This window comes from Corvus moneduloides, chromosome 3, assembly GCF_009650955.1.
Source record: "Corvus moneduloides isolate bCorMon1 chromosome 3, bCorMon1.pri, whole genome shotgun sequence".
Taxonomy (NCBI): domain Eukaryota; kingdom Metazoa; phylum Chordata; class Aves; order Passeriformes; family Corvidae; genus Corvus; species Corvus moneduloides.
In genome coordinates, this window is record NC_045478.1 from 37944337 (window position 1) to 37967067 (window position 22731).

Here is a 22731-nt window from a genome sequence, read left to right on the forward strand (position 1 = left end):
TAAGTAAGGGGTGGTAGAACAGGGAGACAAACAACAACTGAGCGTGACACACTACAAGTTATGCCCTGGCATTGATGACTTGTTACTACTACTCCTTAAGTTAGTTGTTCATTTACAGAACAGTCTTCCCCCCCCCATCAACATCAACAGTGTCAGAGAGGGCACTGATGGACAGAGCTGTACTTGCACACCAATTTTTAGAGTTGCAACAACTCCTTTGGCAGAGCCAGAAAGGAGAGAAATAACACTTTTACCTTCCTTTGACAAACAGAAGGGAAAGGTTTGCAATAGTAACACAGACAAATAACACAAATTATACTGACAAAGAACACCAGTGCTACATTAGATCGGTTGGTCTGTAAAAAAGGAGAAAATGTGTGTTTGAAAAGAAAAATTGAGGAATGCCTATTAAAGTATCTCTGTATTCTGTGAGTAAAACTTGTTAAAAATCCACACATGAATGTCCTTTTCAAAATCTCTTTTATAAAGGCTGGGCCAACAAATTAAGATTTACAGAGAAAAATCTTCCACACATTTTTATATGAATGAATTTTTATAAAATGCTGTGAATAGACTCACATCCTCTTTTCTAAGCCTGTAAAGAGGATGTCAGAAAAACCCCACAAAGCTAGATAAGAAACTGCAAAAAATAAAGGCTAAGTTAAAAGTCAAAAGCACTTTTCACATCTGTTATTATTTTAAGAGGGCTTTAGATTTGGAAGGTATTAAAAAGACTAAATTACAAATGTGATTTTCCATGCTAACAGAAGGATGAAGGCCAAAGATAGTTCGGAGATTATTTGTATGCAATAGATTCAATCATATACTTTTGTTTAAAAAAAAAAAAAGATTTGATAAGACATATTTTAAAATAACTTAATGGGAGCATTCTACAGCTTCTTCCAAACAATTTTTGTACATATCCTTTCAGGAAGACATCCAGTAATTGCTCTTCTAGCACAGCATAAATTGGCTGATCACCCAGCTGTCTTTTTTGATGTCATCCTGTAATTTCATACACTGAGAGAGTGTGGTGAAATTAATTTGACTTTTACTGATAACAGCTAAAACAAATTTTAAATAAAATGTACAGATATTTTATTTACCTGCAATAGGTATTAAATTTTATTGTCTTTATTGCATAAAGGTGTTTTTTGAACTTAAATTTTATGTTATTTACAACAAAATATACAAGGCAATGTTAAAATGTCACATGTCCATTACAAGAGTGCACAGCAGATCCTAATGGGTGTCCACTCACATCCAGCTTGACACAGAGCTTGCTTCCTTTGGACCCTGTCAGGAAGAAGGGGAAATTTACTTATTAAGTTCGAAAACACATATTTACATAGAAATGACTGAACTGAGCTGCAATGATTAATGGTGTCTGGAAACATCCACTTGAAACCAGAGTTAAGAGAAAGGAAGGCTACTGGGTTTTAACACTATTTCTCAAAATAGGTTGTTTCTTTTTTCTCTAAAAGTTCTCACCTCCCCCATTCCTAACTGCTAAATACAGTTTTCTTAACACAGCAATTTTCTGCTCTGGAAATGGTACTCCAGAGATATTTTTTCAATTGGATTTCTTTCCTTCCTCTGCTAGGAATGCTTCTTCCCTTTCAGCTGTCCCTTCTCCTTGTATCCTGTCTACAGACTCCCAAGGATCTGGCTGTACACTATCTCAGAGGAGTTTTTCAGCTCTTGGAGCTTGATGCTGCCATCAAACACAGCACACATCAAGTGATCCAGCGTATATCCACACTGATATGTGTGGCAGGAAATACCTTCAAGATCTCAAGAGTGGGAAGCAGACAGACATCCTCACTAAGGAAAATCTTCCCATTTCTCCCATCATTGTTTCCCCTGCCAAAGGAGCAGTGCTCAAAACAAAACTTCTGGGATGCTCAGTTTCCCCTTTAAAAGCTGACTGGCCTGAAATGTTTTCCTATTCTTCACCATAACTACAAAAATATTTTGGTATGAAGCAACTCAAAAAGGACCAGTCTCTGCTGAACAAAGAACAGGCATTGGGTTGATTCCCCCAGTACAATGAATAGCTAAGTAAGAACCAGTCATTACTTTTAAACTTCCCCCCTGCAGTTGTTAGGAAGAAACAATTCCTGTTCCAAGTGCCTTCACAATCTGTTTGCAGTGATTTTGGGAAAATGTTTTTAGGGCTCTGGATGAAAACCACTGCCATCCCTCCACCCATACCCTCTCCACCTTGCATTTCCCCTCTCAGTCCTGGTACACTGACAACCAGGTCCCACTGCCGAACATCACAGATGGAGCACTTTGTTCTGTATTGCCCTCAGTACATCCAAAATAAGGAAATAGCTCAAGTTCCCAGTTGAAGTATTTCTCTTCCTTTCCCGTACTGAAATCTAGGCTGGAGATTCTCTTGCTCTGTCCCCATCAGCTTCAGTCACAGGGGACAGGGGGAGCCCACCCCTCACCTATGCCATTTCACCAGGAGCAAAGGTAGCACTAGAGGTTCCTCCTCAGCAAGTGGTTATGAAACAGTGCAGAGCAGCTGGGTAGTGTCATGGTTACACAGGCAAAAAGAATGGCTTATGAAGCAGAAAACATGATATTGATTTACATTAATCTTCCCTTGATTTGTTTTTGAAGAAAAAATATTTTATGCCATTAAATATGCAGAGTTATGAAATCACAAAATCGTTGGGGTTGGAAGGTGCCTCCAGAGGTCACCTGGTCTAGACCTCAAGTAGAGCTGCCTAGAGATGCTCAGGGTCATGTCCAGACAGCTTTTAAGTATCTCCAAGGATGAGCATTCCACAGCATCCCTGGGCAACCTGTGACAGTGCTTGGTCACCCTCACAGTGAGGTGTTTCTTGATGTTCAGAAGGAACCCCTGGTGTTTCAGTTTGTGCCTGTTGCCTCTGGTCCTGTTAGTGGGCACCCCTGGTTCTGCCCCCTTTGCACCATCCCGTCAGGTGTTTACACAGATCAGTAAGACACTCTGAGCCTTCTCTTCCCCAGGCTGAACAGTCCTGCTCTCTAGCCTCTTCTCATAGGAGATATGCTCCAGTTCCTTCATCATCCCTATGGCTCTCCACTGGATTCATTCCCATATGTCCACATCTCTCTTGTACTGGGGAGGCCAGATCTGGACTCAGCACTTCAGGTGTAGCCTCACCAATGCTGAGCAAAGAGGCAGCATCACGTCCCTTGACCTGCTGGCAACACTGCTCCTATTGCAGCCCAGGATACCATCAGCCTTTTATTCAACTTTGTCTCTTTCCATCTGGCTGGTGCCCAGCCCATCCTGGCACCTGGGGCTGCTCTTCCCCAGGAGGAGGAGTTTGCACTTCCCTTTGTTGGTGGTCACGAGGTTCCTGCCAGCCCATTTCTCCAGCCTGTCTAGGTCCCTTTGGAAACCAGCATGGCTCTCTTGGTGTATCAGCCACTCCTCCCAGTTTTGTGTCATTATCAAGCTTTTCACTCTGTCCCATCATCCAGATCATTAATGAAAATGTTAAACAGGACTGGAGCCACAACTGACCCCCCTTGGATAACTCCTTAGTGGCCTGCCTCCAACTAGACTTCATTCCATTGATCACCAGCCTCTGGGCCTGACTGGTGCTTTAAAGACTATTTAAATGCCATTCATTTTTTTCCATAATGAACTGAAGAAAAGACCAGTGTTCCAATACATATATACAATTAGCTGCTGACATACAAAACCAGTTCAGCAGAGTAAAACAGCAAGGCTAAGTCAGGTCTTTTCTTCTGCACTCAAGTTCCCAGGCTACTTCCTTGTTCCCGTGGTCAGCTGGGTCTTCTTTTGCCTGTTTTTAGATGTCTGAGCACTGGCTTGAGGAGGGCAGCTACAGAGCTGAAGCACAAAGTAGGTCAGACTTGCTGAGCCAGCCTCATTTCACTGAAAACAATGGAAGTGTCCTGGCTTGTTCCAATATCTTGTATTTGTTTCTGTTTGCCATGCAAAACAAATCACTGCTGGCACTCTGCAGTTCTCAGGCATAGGGGTCATGCAATGAACATTTATTCTTAAGTGAGGGGTTTTTTAACATTTGTTTGGGGTTTTGTTTTTCTACTAGCTAACTAGCAAGTATCTCCTGCTTACCATGAAGACCAAACTAAAATTACTATGTAAAAATATGTGAAGGCTTGATATACAAAAGTACAAATATCAGATGGATCCCAAATCTAATGATACACATTTATATAGCAATTTCTGTTGTGCAAATGCCTTCTCCTTTATCTGGATAGCTGAAGTTAACATTGCAGTGACCAAATTAGAGGTAAGAAATCCTCCTGCCAGATATTCTCAAGAAAAATGCTGCAGCTTGACCTGAGCTTTGCATGCAGAATTCCCTTCCTAAATTGGGAATTGCATAAAATAGAGTGGTGACAAATCAATCAAAGAGAAAGGAACAGAGATCCCGACTGTTGGTTGGTCTGTCCAAGGCTGCCGAAAGGCAGCTCGGACTTGCAGCATGCTAAACAAATGGGCCTGAGCTGATTTGGAAAGAGCTAATTAACCAAAATGTCAGTACTCCAGATTCCAATTATTTCAGCATATTGGAAAAATATATATTTTCCCCAAAATTTAGAATTAATACTAGTAATAGAGAACAACAGCAAAAATACACCAGTGACTAGACTCAGCAGCAGCTTGAAGAGTTCTGCAGTTCTTGAACAGAGTTAGCACATACCTTACTCAGCTCTGGAAAGAGTTCTTGAATCCCAATGTCCAGCAGAACATAAGTTAACTAAAAGAAAATACAGAAAATTAAGGACACTCCAAGGCAAAACTACTGCTTTTTATTCTTAATTCTGAGCAACAGCTCACTCCTCTGCTATACCAAACATTCACTTCAGGAAATCCTGTGCCAAAAGGAAGGTTTGTCACGTTATGAGTTACCTGTTTGTTGAGCACTGGTTGCTGCAGTCCATCAAACAGAAGCCTGATGCCTTCGTATTTAGCCTCTTCCCCAATGCACTTGCCTATTAAATCTAGACCAAATTCCAAATACAAATACACAAGTCATGAGGAAGCACTGCAAAGCAGCTTTATGATGCAGTTATAGAACTCCAGTAATTAACAAGAAAAAAAACTGTTTAAATTAAAGAAAGAGTTCTAATTTTTTTCTGTCTCAAATGGTAAATGGAAAAACAAACACACTTTTGGTTCATCCTTTTCTCTTCCCTTTCCTTCAGGGCTCCACACCTAAGTAATTACTACACTTTTTATAGTATCAATATATTGTTCTAATGCACTGTTTAATAAAACACAAGCTAATTTTTTTTAATTACTTTCAATTACATGAGCCCCTCTTTCCTAGTTTATACAGTGCAAGGAGAGCTCAGATGTACCTTCCAGCTTCATGACATGTCTTTTTTAATCCAATTTTCAGCTGGATAAAATACAAGCCATAGGAACATTCAAAAGAGAAAAAATTATGCCATTAAGTATATGAGCAAAGCTCTTGACTTCCATCACCATGTCTTTATTAATCACTATGCTACAACCTTAGTCAGCAACACTGAAGTGACAAAACTGAACTGCTGGGTTTTTACACCTGGTATTCCAGTCAACTCAAATCTCAGCAGCCCAAGCATTATTTGATTTGGTAAGATAATTTGACTATACTTGGGTTAAATATCTGCTTGAACAATTAACCACACTCATACAGGCAGCCATGGAAAACAGAACCTGGAATGTATCTCATCATTTCTTCAAAAGTCTGCTTTGCTCGTTTCTGTTTATCCTGGAGAGAGCGAGGCTCGGTGTTCTCACAGAACACTGCATCTGCAGCGAAGACACATTGGAAAAAAAAACATCTTTAGGCAGCTACATATCACTGACACAGAAATGTGGTTTGGATTGTGGCTCAAAATTGAACTTCTTCTCTGTATTATGTTGATCAGAAGGGAATTCTAGCCTTGTCAGATCATACTTTTTGCTTACATTAGCCTGACCAAATCCAGAATACCCCACCTGTTTGAAGGACAATCTTTTCACATTTTTCTTTCCAATCTTTTCAAAGTTTAAAGCATTCTCTTCTAAGTTTGGATCAATTCTACTTTAGGTTAGTTACGATCTCCTTACTCACAATTTCCCTCATGCTTTCAAAACTACAAGCACTACTTACACCTTGTGCTAAAACACTGTCTGGAACTGTCAAAAACTTCAAATTTACCTATGAATGAGAAAGCAAAAATTGCTATTCATCAGAAATAACAGGTGCTCAGTTTTGGTTTTAGGCTCTGAAAGTCTTACTGCACTCTTTTTTTGCCTTTCACAAGCTTCATTTTTGGTTTGGTAAGGACAGAGCTGTCTTGACTCCAGAGTTTTTGGCCAGATGCATTGTTTGGATCAGACTGCAGCCAGATAATACTCTACAATTGTGAAGTAATTAAAAATTTTTTTCAGTCTCTCACCCCTTCCCTTATTTGAAGGTCAGGAACACTCAAGTCCTCTCAAGAGCCCACCACAACAAAGGGAGCCAAAAAATTAACAATAAAAGGCTGATGTAGCACACAAGTGAAGTAACTTAAAGACTTCATAAAACATTTGCGTTGATACACTAAACCACCTCTATTCTGTTTTTCTTGTTCTCCTTGCACACCTCATCAAATTACTGTTCATAATACTTTGTTTTTCTGTAACCATCACTGACAAACAGGTGACTCAACAGCTTTCCACAACAAGCTTTGAAGTTAGTCCAGGCCCACTTGATTTTTAATACTCCACCAGCGTTAGTCAAGCATTCCAAGGTTTAGCACTCAGAAACTTCACAGAAGGGATTTCAAACACCAGACTAAAGCAGTATTTTTTCATCAAAGATGTAACTATTACTAACCTCTCAGCAGTGTTATCAGAGAAACCAACCGGTGCTCCTCAAACAGCTGTTCTAACTTGTTATGCAAGTAATAGTCTGTGTACAGTTCCAATGTATTTTTGAAGAGAATTCTTCCTCCCATCAAGAGATGATGCAGCCAGTCAGGAATGCGGAAAACTACCCTACCTGCAAAGTCACAGCAACATCTGTGAGTAGTAACATTTATCATGAATACTATTAACTTCCTTTAGCTATTTCTATTAAGGTAACAATTCCAGTTCCCAGAGTCTACAAGCAGCCTAGGCAGACCTGAGAAAAGGGACAGGACCTACTCTCATAAGCTAGTAAGAGGTGCAGAAAGGAGGAGACATAACAAAACAACTAAGCAATGATGAATGATAAATGACATTTTAGCACCACAATAAAGTCTTCTACAGAATGACCGTGTTACTAAGATGTATATTAGCTTGAAAGTGCTGAGTTATAGATCAGTGCTACAATAGAATTTCATTTCTTACCAGAGACTGTGAACTTCATGTTTGGCATGAAGTATATGAATAATTAAGAGAAATCACTTCTTACCAACATACATTAAGTAGTCATAGACTCCTTCTACAGTCATCATTTCCATGAAGTAGTTCTGATTTTGACGTCTTTCTGTATTCTCAGACCGGTTTGCATTATTCTTGAATAAATCATTAAAAAGCTAAAAGCAGAAACATAAGACTGAAATCATTGCATTCAAAAGCAGAAGGATAGCCACCAGTTCTTTGGGTTGGTTTCTTTTTACAGAAGTAGCTTTTTTCCAGAGCTTCTAAAGAACTGATCAGGGGCGTTGATTTGTTTCATTGTTTCTGGTTTTGTTTTTTCAAATTCTTCACTTTCCAGTAAAGAGCACATCACATGTTGCCAAGATACACAACAACCAAAACACCTGGGTTCAGAACAAATCAGCACTGAGACATTAATTCATGAGCCTTTTTGCTCCTACTACCTTCTTCCAACCTAAACAATTATATGATTGTATGCATCTAGACTTTTACCACAGGCTCTGATTTCCTTGATGCACCCTGTTCTGAAAATGAGGGATTAAAAGGATATGGAGTTTGTCTGCCTTAAATCACAAGGGAAGCCTATAAGATTGAAGTATTCCTAAAAGTTCCTGTTGGAACTTTTGAAATAAATTTTGAAATGTATTTTGAAATAAATACAACCGTTTCTGGACAAAATATACAAGTTTTTTACATAAAGAAGTATCTTTTTCCCTTGCCAGCTTAATTATTTATAGTAAAACTTCATGACTCTTTGTAAGTTACTAACATTTGGGTTTCTTTCCATTTATCAATTATATTCCTTTAGCCTTCTATTTTCCTGTGTCATCACCTTCCTCCCTGATCCCTCTATTTCCTTGCCTTTGGTTCTTTCTGAAAAGATACTCCAATTCTTTCAAAACCCCAAGAGACTCTTCCCTGCACACAAAAAAGGGGTCCCAAGCCACCTAGGCAGTAGTCTGCGCCTCCCCTGCCCCTGAGTCTGTGAATCCCAGCAGAGGGAAAGGAAGATCTCTAAATTCTGATGCTCTCCATGTTTAGTACCTAGCAATCCCCGCTAACAGTTTATTTTAAATTAACTTACCCCCAAAATAGTTAATCTAGATATAAAATAGGATTTATACAAAATACACTGTATTATGAAATGAAAGTTCAAAAGTTTATGCCAAGGTTCTAAAAAAATCCTAGAACTAGAAGCAAATGCAACATAATCATAGAATTGCCTAGGCTGAGGTGATTGCCACTCACAGAAGGTTTTTTTTACCACTAATTAAAATTAGTTCCAAGGAACAGGAAGTAATTTGCTTATATGTGGTTCACTTTCTGTACAGCAATTCTCCCCAAAATAAATAAAGCCCTAAGACACGCAAATCACAACTATCTCTGAATCATGCAAGTCTCTAAACAGAATGCTCTGCATCCTTAGGAAAAGTTACATCAGGACATCTGGCAAGAGTCATGTTTTTGACCTGTACTCCTTCAGGCCCTCTCTTTTTTTAAGTGTTGAGCTGCTGGTATTACCTTCACAAGGTTCACTCAAACTAAACAACAGCAAGTTATTACATAAATTACATAAAAGGGCAAATATAGTTAATGCACTGGTGGGTGACTGGCATCCGGGAATGTAACAAACCTAAAAAGAACACATAATTATTCACACCTACTGTATGGAAGCGTCCCTGGTATGTTGTTCTAGAAACCCTGTATAAGCTGAAGTCTACATCCTCCTTAATACTGAAACCAGAACAGCAGGAAAAACCTTAGCTGCAGTATTGTATCTTAAACAAGAGCCTTCTTTATTTTTTAGATACACCCCACGACCTGACAAAGGTGATACACACTGAGCCAACTTAAAGCAGCCCATTGTGCCATGCAGACATAGGTTCAGAGGAGTGCCTGGAGGCCAAACTAAATCATTAACAGCAATTTGGTAGGTAACCTATAAAAAAATCAAACATGAAGGCCAGCTTAGGGCAAAGCTTTTTGACTTTTTACTTTCACCCCAAACCAGAAGCAGCATCTTCTGAATGCTGTATGTACCACCATACAGGGACAATCTGTGTTGCACCTTAAACAGTAACGGTTCCTCGATCAGAGTCACACTTTGAAAGCATTTCAGAATGCAATCTACAATGCACTGCAGCAGCTGTAATACAAAGTGGCATTACACTTCTACTTCCATGTTTTACACTGTCCAGAACCTTGGCTTAGAAGAAATTCAAGTGAAAAACACTCAACTGGTTATCTAGCACAGAAGTTGAGATTATACTCACAATTCAGATAAGCACAGGATTTTGTTTTAGATGTTTCTCTGCATGTTAGTATTTGAGATTAACAACACAAACCTCAATGCTATCATTATTTGTATCTTTAAGATTAAACAGTAACTATGATTGTAACCATGTAAATATTCTTAAAAGGCTCACAATGAGGAAATTCCATTAATTGATGTTGATTAACAATGGGAGTCAAGATCATGAAGTCAGTGAAAGATAAATGGCCTGTATTAAGAAAAAGACCAAAGTAATCCCTTGTACAACAGGCTTTGCTTGGGAAAAGCAAGCAAAGGAAGCGTGAATGCTCACGTTAAGTGCCTCACAGGAAAAAAAAAAAGTCACTCAATGGTGAGTGCATATGCAAACATACACCCAATACATTCCAGCACAGGTGTGAACTGTACAATACCATGACTATGAACAATATCTACAGCTAGAGGCATAAACCTCTCCCCTGTTCTTCCTGCTCACTTAAAAAGTAGAGAGGACTATACCAAAGTGGTAAGAAGAAAGATTGTATGCAGTGTCTGAATCACATCCGTCAGTGTTGGCAACCACATCTTCCTCCAAGTAGCTACTCAAAAACATATATTATGCTGCTGGTGTTCCAAAAGCAGCTTTTATTGCTGTTGGCAGGCCATCACAAGCCAGCAGAACAATGCCTTTATTGGCATATTTTGCAAAGTCTGCATCAGCTGAGAAGTCCTGACCTATTACAGCAAGTCTGACAGAAGTATGTTCAGAAGATGATCAAGCTGCTTACAGACCTTCAGAACAGAAACATGGCCAGAAATCCTGCTAGTGCCCCTAGGAGGGGGAAGCAGAGGTTTTTGTTCACTTGCTTTTTTTTAACCAGGCAGGTTAGTAACTCTTAATCTAGAGGATCTGACACAGGATGAAATCCAATTGCTCCCAGTTATACTAGGGTTGACTACCCACATTCATTGTGCATTTTTAACTAGAAGTCCTTCCACCAATATTTAAAACACACAAACATACACATGCACCAGGCACATTCAAAAGGAAGGAGCATGCAGATCTGTCAGAGCATTAGGCACATTTCTGACTGGGCCTGCTCAGACAGATCTCCAGGCATTTCTTACTCAGCCTGCTGAGGAAGAGGAGCCTGTGTGCACCCTACTCATGGCAGCACAAGCACCGGGGAATGTGCATTGTCATCTCAGCAGAGTCCAATATGTTGAAACTGAAATAAACATACCCGTGTCAGAAAAGATACATGAGAACACTGTGGCAATACAAGCATAAGCTGGAAATTGACTACCATTTACCAAAAAATTGAAGAATTCTCTTGCTATGAGATAACATATTCTTCTCACAGATGGGCCCTCAGGAAGAGCTAACCTTCTTTGGTTAAGTCTCTTTGGTTGCCTGCCAGATCTCTGCATAGAGTCCATACAGGCAGCTCACACAGTCCTGGTACAGACATTTGGCATTCACCTCCATCACCAGGAATGATGTGCCTGGCTACTGCACAGCACTTATACAGCACAGAATACCAGAATGGCCTGGGTTGGAAGGGACCTCAAAGACCATCTAGTCCCAAACCCCCTGCCACAGGCAGGGACACCTTTCACTAGACCAGGTTGCTCAGAGCTTCATCCAATCTGGCATTAAATACGTCCAGAGATGAGGAATCCACAGCCTCTCTGGGTAACCTGTACCAGCAGCTCACCACCCTCACAGTTACATAGTTTTTCCTAACATGTAATCTAAACCTACTCTCAGTTCCATTTCCCTTTGTCTGGTCACTAAATGCTCTTGTAAAAGTCCTGCTCCATCTTTCTTGTAGGCTTCCCTCAGGAACTGGAAGGCTGCACATCTGCACAAAGATGTCACGTCTCACAGCAGAAGTGAAAGTGCAGAACTGAACAGCTCAAGTCTATGCCACACATATCTGGGGAATAGGAAAGTGTGTTATTGCAGTCTACCTTTGGTCTGGCCTTTGGACTGAACACCCTCAGTGCCTGCATTCCTAGACAGCATTTTCCAGCTTGGCTTTATCTCAAATAATTTTAGTTAATGAGTTCTAAGACAGCTCTCTAGTACGAGACAAAGTGTATAGTCAGTTTTCTCCACTTCTGCAAAATAGGAAAGGAAGATGACTTACTGTACCTTCTTGTTATTTTCAGAAGTGGGACTCAAAATGGTAAGTTCAGGCCTGCTTGGTTTAGGCTTGGGAGATTCACAGGAGTTGATAAAATTCATGATGAATGGCTCCAAATGCTGACCTTTCTGAAAAAAAGATATGAGTGACCTGTCACTTGCATAATTATAGGAAAATGAAAACAAAAACAACAACAAAAAAGAAGTTTCCAACAAAGTTTTGATTAGCCTATAATTTAGTAATCTCATAAAATTAGCTAATGAAGTTAAGATATTGGCAATCTGAAAGACTTACCTCTTTCATCAGCTTTCCTGGAACAGATTTTATGATTTTACCTACAATTAGAAACAAACAAACAAAAACTTTGTTATCAGTGTCTGATTTGAAAGACATTTTGCTCTGCTAGATTTTATGTACTCATTGTCTGGTAGTTATTTAAAAATAGAATCATTTTAAAAATCTGGGTCTTTTTTATTTGGCACAAAACCCTATGAAATTAGTCCTGCACATAACCAGCTTGTAACCTAGTGATTACTAGTCTTCAAGAAAAGATACTTAAAAATATACATATTATTATCTGAACACTTTTTAAAAAACCCACAATAAAGTACTGTAGATCTACCTTTTAGCTCTTCTAGACCTTAACCATAAATAGCTCTAGCACTGTAATAGCAGTGCTGCTACAACACCGGTACAGGCAAAATTCCCTGTATGTAAGTTAGTCATAAAATCATAAACACTTATCAAAGAAGGTATCAAGGTAACTCAAATTTTCCTCTTTCTGTGGAAAAATCAGCAAATCGGGAGAGTTTCTGGGGGGAAGCAGCCTCAAAAACCCTGGTGAGTAGAATTTTCTAAATTGGACAGGTTACGACTGTGGCCTTAAAGATCAGCTCTTGTGTCCTGAAAAGGCTATCAGGATATGGCACAGTAACTTTGAATGATGAAAAATGAAAGGGTCTAGGACTAGTTTTATTTTTAGCACTACAGTTATAGTAATAGTATTCTTATCTACATGTCATTAAATTTGGAATTTACATGGGAAAGTATGTACAATGATCAAATGACAGTAATAAAAACACTCATCCTCACAAACAGCCCTACTGAAATGCCAAGACTTGTTATAATGCTCATTATGGAAGTGAAGCACAGTCTCAGACAGGAAATGCATTACAGTAAACACTGTAATTATAAGCTTTTTTTAAGGGTACGGTTGGATCTAGAAGGAAGATCTGAAATCAAAACAAAACCTTTTGACTGGAGGCAGAGAACAGAAACCTCATTCAACAACTATAAGGCAGGCTAAGAGAAGGGCTGTCCCAGCAGGACCACGCCGTGACCGGGGGCCGCAGAAATGCAGCGGCGCAGTTCGGACAGCTGAGGCTTTCTGGGAGCACAGCCACAAGTGGCACAAGACATGAAGACAGAACGGCCATGAGGTTCACCTGACCAGCTCAGGCCCACTACTCTGAGACAGCTGCACTGCAGCCAAGTCACACTACAGTCTACACACTGCAGCTTTTTTGATTCATTATTGTAGGAACCCAGAGCACCAAGAATATTTCTCTGCCTGTTTTTAAGGGTTCTTACCCCCCTGAACAACACTGTTTCAGCTTCAAACCTTGGAAAAAATTACCAGTGGTCAGACAAGAACTAGAAAATACAGTGGTGTGAATTAGGTGATAGACTACTGTGTAAGATTGTCACAGGGTGAAAAATTTAGAGGTTTTGGGCTTCTCTTTGTAGTAAATAGATAAGAGTAAAAAATATCAAAATGGAGGATTGTTGTTGTTCTCTAAACCTTCTTCTCCTTCTTCTCCTACTCCATGTTCTGCAGTAAAAGTAGTTTGGAATGACTGGATAGAGAATTCCACAGTTCCTGCCCGTGTTACTGAATAATTGGTAGGAAAGTGAAAATAATGTACGTTTTTAGTAACTATTGGTTAAAATATCTTTAAAAGGCTGTGTAAATCTTGATAATTAGCTCTCACTCCTACTTTTCCTCCTTCTATGCTGTACCTAGGTCACGCTAGTGGCTCTGTTCCTCTGGTAAGACTAAATAAACAACTATCTGGAAGCATTGAAACTAAAAGAGACATCTCAGTTTATCTTTGAAACTCCTTGCAAGGACTTTCAGCAAATTCTCTCCCATCAGGAGGGACTAGATTTACGACACAGTAAAGTGTCACATTATGAACTACTGCCATTAGACATTAGAACTTCTCAACTTCTCCATTTCCATTTCACCTGCCTGTATCACACACACTGATGCCTCAAATTCCATTAAGCAGCTCATGTTAGAGAAGATCTTAACACCATCTAATACTAGAAATATCAAATATTGTAGTTTTCAGAATAAAATAAGCGGATTTTAATCAATTAAAATCCAAAGGTAGTTTTATAACTGTTTATGCCACCTCATCTGCAAACAATGACAGATGCACCCAGACTTGACTTGTGACAATACCATAAATTTTCTTGAACTATGAGATTTATTAAGAGAAACCTTACCATCTTGCTTGCTGACACAAAAATTCAAAAGCAACCACTTAAACATTTTTTTCCAAAATTTCAAAATGTCTTTTTTTTTCAAGGAAGAAGTATCAGCATGTCTTGCTTGCTATGATTTTAAGGGCTGTGAAGGAGCAGAGTTCTTATTTCATACATCCACAAGAGTTATCTATGAATTACTACTGTCATTCAGAGAATCACATAATTCAATCACAGCATCCACAGCATTACTATTTGTCAGCATAAACAAGTAGCATATTACATACCAAGATTCACATCAGGCAACATTTTATCAAGAAACTGAGTTTCTCCTCCATTAGGGGATAGGAAGTCAGCTAAAAGCTGGCTGTTACTTAGTTCTGGATGTTGCAGAAGTTTCTTTGAGACAGAAGGAACAGAAGAAGTATAAGTACTTTAAAACTCATCTTTAAAAATCAGTTTCTGTACAGCAGAAAAATATTCAAAGAGCATTATACTGCCACAGATATTGTCATTTCCAAGAGATTTCTGTTCTCAGTCATGTGAAACTTTAACATTGCCCACTTGAATCCTTTCTCTAACTATAAAGTTACTTGGAAACAAACAAAAAAACCCCAGATATTCTTTTATTAGCTTTATATCATTAGTATTAGAATATTCTTTGCTCGAAATGTTTGTTTGATACCTGCAGATATTCCTGAAACTCCTCTCTCTTGGATTTTAAGAACTCATAGTTCTTGGGGCCAATGATTCTCTTTGAGGGAAGCTGAGCATCAGGAAATGTACCTAATAAAGATATCAAGGAGATTAAATTATTCTTGTAATGCAGTAAACACTGATTGTACTATTTTAAATTTCAGCTAAGTAACGAATGATAATCAGAGCAGGGGGAAAATGGCTTTCCAAATGGTGGAGAACATACCATGAAATTCCGTAAGCTTTGATTCAAGCACGTAAAATTCAAGATACCTCCTGTAGACGGACCAGTGTTCAGGTTCATGTCCAACTGGAGAAGAAAAAAAAGTTAAAAATAAACCAGGTTTTATGCCACCTGAGAGACAAATTAGCAACAGCAAAAATATGCTGGATTATATAAGAAAAACCTCAATGACATTAGCCCCCCCCCATTGTAGTAACATAAACTTTATGGTACTTTTAGCGTTACAGTAAAATGCATAACTGGTAGATAGATATGGTACTAGCAAGGAAATTATCACCTCATTTATGGGATCCCTACAATCCCAACAATGGACTGCTCCTTAACTTCAACATTTATAATGGCTGGCTGTTATGAGATCTATTTTCCAACTTTTAACCAAATGACTTACAGAAATAGTACTTGTTGAATATAGTCCTCTGCATCATCAGCTTGAATGCTGATCATTCTTAATCCTATCACTGCACATATCACTAAATGCCTCTTAAACACTTTCTGCTCATTGTGGAAGTATTACTCTCACTACTAACGCAAATCCATGCAGACTTAGGATGATGCTGTTTTCCCCCACTCCATTTGGATGTATTGCTACCTAGATACTGATAAACTAACGGCAAGCCATGATGGTTTCCCGTAAACAAAACATTTTCATTTCCTAAGAACTCATTTTAAGGTTATACAAAAACTTATTTGTTGTTCATTATTCCAAAGTTCAGAGTTGTTAAAAAAAATAATATGCCAGGTGTTTATTAATATGAATTTTAAGGTAAGTATTTTTGGAAAGAGAACATTTCAAACTTTGCCATGAAGTCTAAATAGAACTGATTCATGCTGAGGAGTCAGTTCTCAACCTGCAAATGCTAAATGTGATCATTTATCTCTCAAACTCATTTCCTCAGAACTTTCAAGCCACTATTTTGAAATCAGAAGAATGCATATACAAAACACACTGCAAGAGCCATCAGAATACAGCACACTAAAATACTCTGGGTTCACTTTCAAATGATGCTTTATTTATCCCCAACATAGCATACCTGCCCTTCTATCATTTCTCTCTACATCAATGCAGAATACAGGAATTCTCTCCTTTCTGTCTTTTCTTTCCAAGGAGGGATCATCAAAAAAATCTACATATGGGATGCTGATTTTCCATGCCGCAAGGTTGCGGGGTGTATTTGGGGTGGTAACAGCCTCCTCAGGAGAATCATCTTCCATTACCATAACACCTTCTTCAATCTGTAAGGATTCAAACACAGATCTCCAGTTCTGTTTTAATTGGTACAGTCTACCTCCGCTTCTAACCAACTCCCTCCTCTTCCCTTTTTAAAATTTTCCATTTGTCTCCCAACTGTACTTCAGGTAACAGTATCCCACACAGTAAATTCTACCATTGGCTCTATTCCTGGCTGTTTAGCATGGAAGAAAAACATTAACTGAGGGAGACACCCAAGACAAATGAGAAAGGACTGTTGGCTCCTGATCTACAGAGAAAATGCTGCACCACAGACCAACTAGACAGCAATTTCTCCACTACATTATTTATGGTTTTAAGGTCTTGTGGCAGGCTGCAGATGAAGAGCCATGCATGCTTTACTACCCAGAATTACAGAACAAGTCATTGATTACAAAAATACCTGACGCTGCTACTTTTGGTACTTCTCCATACTAAAGCAATAAGCTCAGAAGCACATGAACTGGGCATGTTCCCTTGGCACGTGAATGAATACAGGGAAGATAAGGCAACTTAATCAGAAGCCAGCACATGAAGACTGTGCAGTCAAGACAGAAGAAATGTAACATTTTCAACGGGGCAAAGGAGAAAAGAAAAATCCAAGCGCAACAAAGACATCTAGTAAAATTTAATGGTTTTACTCACAAAGTCATCTTCTCCTTCATTTAAGTTATAGTTAGGCAACATAGCTCCTTCCATTGCAGAACTCTTGAATACACCTTTTATTTTGTTCCCTATTTTGCTGATTCCAAATGATTCTCCTCTCTTCTGTGTGGTCCTAGGATTACAGAAGCCACAGTTCACAACACAAGGCATATTATTACACAGCTGCTCATTAGGCTGTTGCACACCACTTGCAGATAAGAGAAACAACTCTATAAACAGGTAGACAATATATTTACAGTTCCACTTAATTAAAATTCATTTATGGTAAATCTGTTCTCTGATCAATCAGCAAAACTTCTTCAATACACTTTTAAGAGACACGGGATTCCCAAATGCTTAACCACAAGTAAACTCTTACAATAGTATCCTAGTAATTCATGACACAGAATAAACAATTAGCTAGGTAAAACAACTTTGTTTTGACAGCAGAAACTGTGGAATTGCTACAGGCAGGCACATCAAGTAGGTCATTAACTTTGTCCTTTTCCATGCACTCGCATTTAAATATTTATCTTTCTGCCAAGCGTAGATGCATTTTTTAAAGGAACTTTACAAGCACATATCATTCAAGATAGAGCTCAGTTTTTAAGCAGTAGAGACAGACAAAAGGAATGTGCAAGGAGCAAGACTGAGGATGAGAGAAAACAGATGCAACTAAAGAACCTTGGCTTGAAGAGCCAGTCCGACTGAAAGATGAAGAGTTTTTAAAGTCTTGCCACTTATGACAAAGCATCCAAAAACCAACAAACCAGGTATGGGGAAAAAAAAGATACTTGGGCAGTAAGCACACCCCTTACTGAGGGAACAGATTTTTTTATTATTCTTATGCCCTTACACAAGTCCTGACACTGATGATTATTTCTTGCATAGAAGTGCTAGTAACTTTGGAAAGAAAAATGTTTCTGCTGAAATCAGCCTGAGGTTACTTATGGTAATTCAATATACACAGTTGAGAGACAAGTTAAAAATCAATACAGTGAACTGCAGAATCAAACATTCAAAACAAATTTATAGACTGATATTAGAGGACAAAAAAATCCTGTTTCTTTTCCTTTAAAACAAGAAACTATTGACTACTGGAAGGGAGCACAAAGAGAACAGCAGCAATCAGCAGGTAAAGCATTTTCATCACCCATAAAACCATGCAGACAACATCAACTGCTGACTCCAAACATGCATCTGCATGTTACTAATAAGCTTCCTGTTTATAATTTTACACAGACTGTGTACATGACTAAAGCTGCGTAAATAACCCACTGCTTTTCCAAATCTTTTGCTTTTTCTATCTCATATAATCATCAGCTCCAAAGCAGACTGGCACCATCTACCCTAATTATCTCGTCTATGCAAAGACAAGGTTGCTTGGCTGCTTGCAGTCTAAATCCTTATTTGAACATTTTACTCCATTCTTGAACAACTTCTACTACACGTTATTGTGCTGAACTGAGCTGTTTCACATTGGGGACCTACCAGAATCTGGTACAAGTGCTTCAGCACTGGGCTAGAAAACAAACCTAAATCAGACAAAACTAGCTTTTCTGGAATATTTCAGACCTCTGGCTTGACCTTGAAGGAAGTTCTCATCATTCCTGTGAAAACTTGTGCAGTTCTTAAGAGTTTGAGCAAAAACTTTGATTTGCACAAGGTCAATGATTTGATAGGAGGACTCCAGTCTCAAAGCAGTTCTTTCCCACACTGATCATGCTCCAGGTGAAGGCAGCATTCACTTGTGCCTGTACTGAGCTGTACTCAACCTGACAGCTGGGAACCAACCCTTCCAGCCCCAACGCAGAGATTACGCCACGTGAATAAAAAGCAATCACTGAACCGGACAAGTATAAAGTGACAAACTAGGATGGGAGTCTCTGCACAGGAAGAGACCAATTCAGAACAAACACTGGTGAATGAGAGGGTACACAGACTCTCTCCACAATATATGGAGAGAACACAAGACTGGTTTGGTAAAAATCCTTGAGCACAAATCACACTGGATGAGCACGGAAAATAAACCTGTGGATGTTAGCAGAGATGGATGGACAGATAACAGGATGACCTGACATTTCAAAGAAATGGAACAATAAAAAAATATATACAAAAAAAAGGTATCAGGATGAAAATCTATTAACTTCACTGGCTAAGCAGAAATAGAAGAAAGGCCTTGAGGCTAGGCAGAATGAAAGAGATGGGACTAGGATAGGGGCAGGTTCAAGACATGAAGGACCAAAGACAACAGGAGGTAGTCCGTTTAGAACAGAGACCAGACTTTTTTTAGGACCTGTCAACTCTGCTACCGTCAATAAATATAAATATATATGTCCAAAACTCATTGGAAAAATATCCCACTCCCTCTAGTGCTAATCCATATAATAGCATTATTAGACCATCATTCTACAGTTGCTTTCTCAGCAGGACCCTCTGTGGAGAGTCTACAGACTCCAACATTCCTGAAGAATCATGTGACAACAAGAGGTTGGAACACTTCCTTTTTTCCTCAAACATTCCAAAAGTAATACATACCTAACATTAAAAAAATTACAATATTTGTTCAGTCTATAACAAGGAATTGCAGACTGAAGACTGCAGTAGTCCACTGTGCACTGTGGCATTCTTTAATCATGGATGGTTGCAAAATCATTTTCCCACAGGATGCTTGCCTCATTCAGGGCACTGAACAGATCTTGGCAGGTGATCTTGAGCCAGGGGTATGCAGCTGAAGAATGATGCTGTGAGGCTTTTTGGGTCAAGAAGGACTAGACCAGTTGTATGTATCAGACAAGCTAGATATTAACATGCATGTGAAGTCGGAGTGCCACTTCCGTTGGCTGACTAAAATCCCTACACGCAGTTAGGAGAAATGCTGAGCACATCTTGCTGCACTTGAACATCAATGAGCTGCATTTATATCTCAAGAACTCCTTACTGCTCAACAATCAAGCAAGTTACAGCTCAACATGCTGAACTGGCACATAAAGTATAAAAGCATCTAATAACCTTGATTCTTAACCTGAAAAATTAAGTTGAAAAATTTACCCTAAAGGCTAGTATGAGCAATCTATGTCATAATGATGCTCTGATAAATTCTAAGGAAAAGTCCATAAAGAAAAGATTGTTTTCTGAGTTTGGATACCATGTATTTAAAGAGGCATGAATAATGAGAAAACAAACCATTGAACGGCTACTAAGGCATTAATGAGTGGTCACGTATACTAGCTACAGCAAATTATAAGAAATAGCATATGTTGCCATCAAACCTGTAACAGTCACAAAAGAAGCTGCAGAGAGAAGTAATTTAGGCAACTGCTGGGTTTGAGTGCTTAAAAATCAGAATATTTGCATGCGATGTTAGACAATGATCACCACGGATACAGCTTGCAAGCTAAAACAAGCATATAAGGGGATAACACCTTAATGAGGATCTGGAAATACGACACGAAGTAAAGGAAATTCTGGAGCACCTAGCAGTCACAAGCCAAAAAAAAAATTTCAAGTTCTGAAAATATATTTCAAAAAAACGACAACAGACACACTGTTAACAGCAAACAATGTTAATGTAATGCAAACATGTGAAATTAGTAATTAAGCAATTTCTAAACACTTGTGAAGAGGACATGGGAAGTAAAGCTTTTTGTGAGGAGAAATGCATCCAGAGAAGACATTCATGTCTTTTACAAATAAAATGAACAGTTAATTACTGTTATAAAGGCTGTGTGATGAAGTCATGAGAGATGCAGCATAACTAACACACAACACTTATTGAGTGTTAGATAGACTTACCGTAAGTCATCCAAACTCAGGCTACTTCTGCAACAACAGGCAAATAAATTACCTCAGAGTCCAGCAGAAAATTAAAATAAAACAAAACCAAAACAACAAAAGAACCCAAACCAAACCAAATGTGACAGACCTATCCCAACAAAACTGAATAGGCTTTGACCCTCACCATGGATTAAGAAGAGGTGGTCCAATTAGGAGTTCCTGACCTAGAACCCTAAGAAGGTGAAATGTGAACAGTATCTGCACATCTCATCATCACACGCTTGGCCTTTGAATTTAAAACATCGGTTATTGAAACTTTCAGGAGATTCAGCACAAGCAACCACCAATTAATGGAGAACAGCTTTCATTCTTAGAATTACCTGTAGTGCCAAATAGGCAGCCAACTGTTCCTATTACCTTTGTTCAGAAGTCACATAGGAATCTAGTTAATTTGGCCAATACAATGAAAAGGCTGTGGACTCACTTTATGTAATAATACACACCCTCTCCCCCTCTGTATTAGTATAGTATATACATATATAATACAGTATAGCATCTGTATTAGGTATAGTAAGAGTCATTATTTAAAATTAAAGTAACTTTTAAAAATTTTTATTTCACAGATTTTAGGACCTGTCATTATATTTTTGCCATTCTACATAACCTGGTACATAGAACCAATGCCTCAGACCCAGTAATTCCAAACGTGATGTTTAAATGAATTAACTATAAACACTGTCATCACATACAGGATTTTAATTCATGGCAGCTACTGAATTCTGGACAAACTGATAAGGGATAAAAATATTAAAATTTTAGGTTTTGTTTTACAGAAGGGTCTGATTGTAAGACATCTTACACTGTCTTTGACTGTGTTAACTGTGAAACTGGAAATACAACCTACCAGGTTAGAAATGATGGTGACTATTACATTGCACAGAACTTTTCACAGACTTAATTCCATGGGTTTTACTCCTAACCACTCCCTGAAATTGTTAGTATCTCTTCTGGAGTCCTTTAGCCTGAAAAGTGCTTTAATTTCACTGCTATTCCAATATGAGAAACCAGGATGTGTCTATTTTGATTTGTGGTTATGGTATGTCGAAAGTCAAGACAGACAGCAATCCAGAAATCTGGGAATTTGTCCTACATAACAGCTTTTCTTTTTTTGTTAGACTTCCAACATAGATGACATTTAAGTAATGTAGTTGTATTATAAATACATAAATGTGAGAGAGGGAGAGGAAATTCTTGTTGTGTCTTCCACACTATCCAAATTAAGTTGACAGAACTGGAACTCAGAACATCAGTTATCATTGGCCACACACATTAAACATTAGGTAGAAAACATCAGTTACAGAGTTAAAACTGATGACAACCACAGTTAGTTATCAAGTTGTCAGAATACCCTCAATATGACTTCTTTACACTCCAGAAACCCTTGACACTGCCCACCTACTGCCCTAGCAGTTTTCATAGGACATTATTTGTCCTGTCTGCAAAAAGCTATGATTGTTCTGTACAGTTCAAAGAAGTGATTCAAACCAAAAATTACAGATTACAGACAGTCATTTTTTCCTACCTTCCCACCTATATTTTCTAGAAACTGTAATTTTCTTGTCTTGCAGTAAGGGAAATGTTTCAACACATTACCCCCATGCACATTCCACTGGGATTTCATACCTACTTCTTGATCTGATTTCTTAACCAGCAGTACCTATGCAATACACACACAGTACCCATAGCAAAGCACAACCAAAATATGGGAAACAAAACTCATCTCTTTGCACATAATTACTTTGTACATAATTACTAATGCTAGAATAAGAAAGAGAAGGCAGGACAAAGTATATGGAATAACATCTGGAA

At 38.6% G+C, this 22731-nt stretch overlaps 1 protein-coding gene across 4 annotated transcripts in view; it reads right to left on the minus strand.

Annotated features, from left to right (window-relative positions):
• Window positions 1–463: 463 nt before the first annotated feature.
• Window positions 464–22731, minus strand: part of SNX14 (sorting nexin 14) — a 47272-nt gene continuing 25004 nt past the window's right edge. Inside the window, exons 16-29 of one of the 4 annotated variants that reach the window (XM_032104988.1) lie at window positions 20881–20907; window positions 17086–17218; window positions 16244–16445; window positions 15195–15278; window positions 14958–15058; window positions 14560–14671; window positions 12077–12117; window positions 11791–11910; window positions 7413–7536; window positions 6852–7016; window positions 5702–5797; window positions 4910–5001; window positions 4701–4757; window positions 464–1296 (exon numbers count right to left, since the gene is read on the minus strand). In XM_032104988.1, the coding sequence (XP_031960879.1) occupies window positions 1258–1296; window positions 4701–4757; window positions 4910–5001; window positions 5702–5797; window positions 6852–7016; window positions 7413–7536; window positions 11791–11910; window positions 12077–12117; window positions 14560–14671; window positions 14958–15058; window positions 15195–15278; window positions 16244–16445; window positions 17086–17218; window positions 20881–20907 (1393 nt within the window). In that variant the 3' untranslated portion in view covers window positions 464–1257. The remainder of the gene's footprint in view (window positions 1297–4700; window positions 4758–4909; window positions 5002–5701; window positions 5798–6851; window positions 7017–7412; window positions 7537–11790; window positions 11911–12076; window positions 12118–14559; window positions 14672–14957; window positions 15059–15194; window positions 15279–16243; window positions 16446–17085; window positions 17219–20880; window positions 20908–22731) is intronic. The other 3 variants (XM_032104989.1, XM_032104990.1, XM_032104991.1) reach the window with 3 other exon arrangements.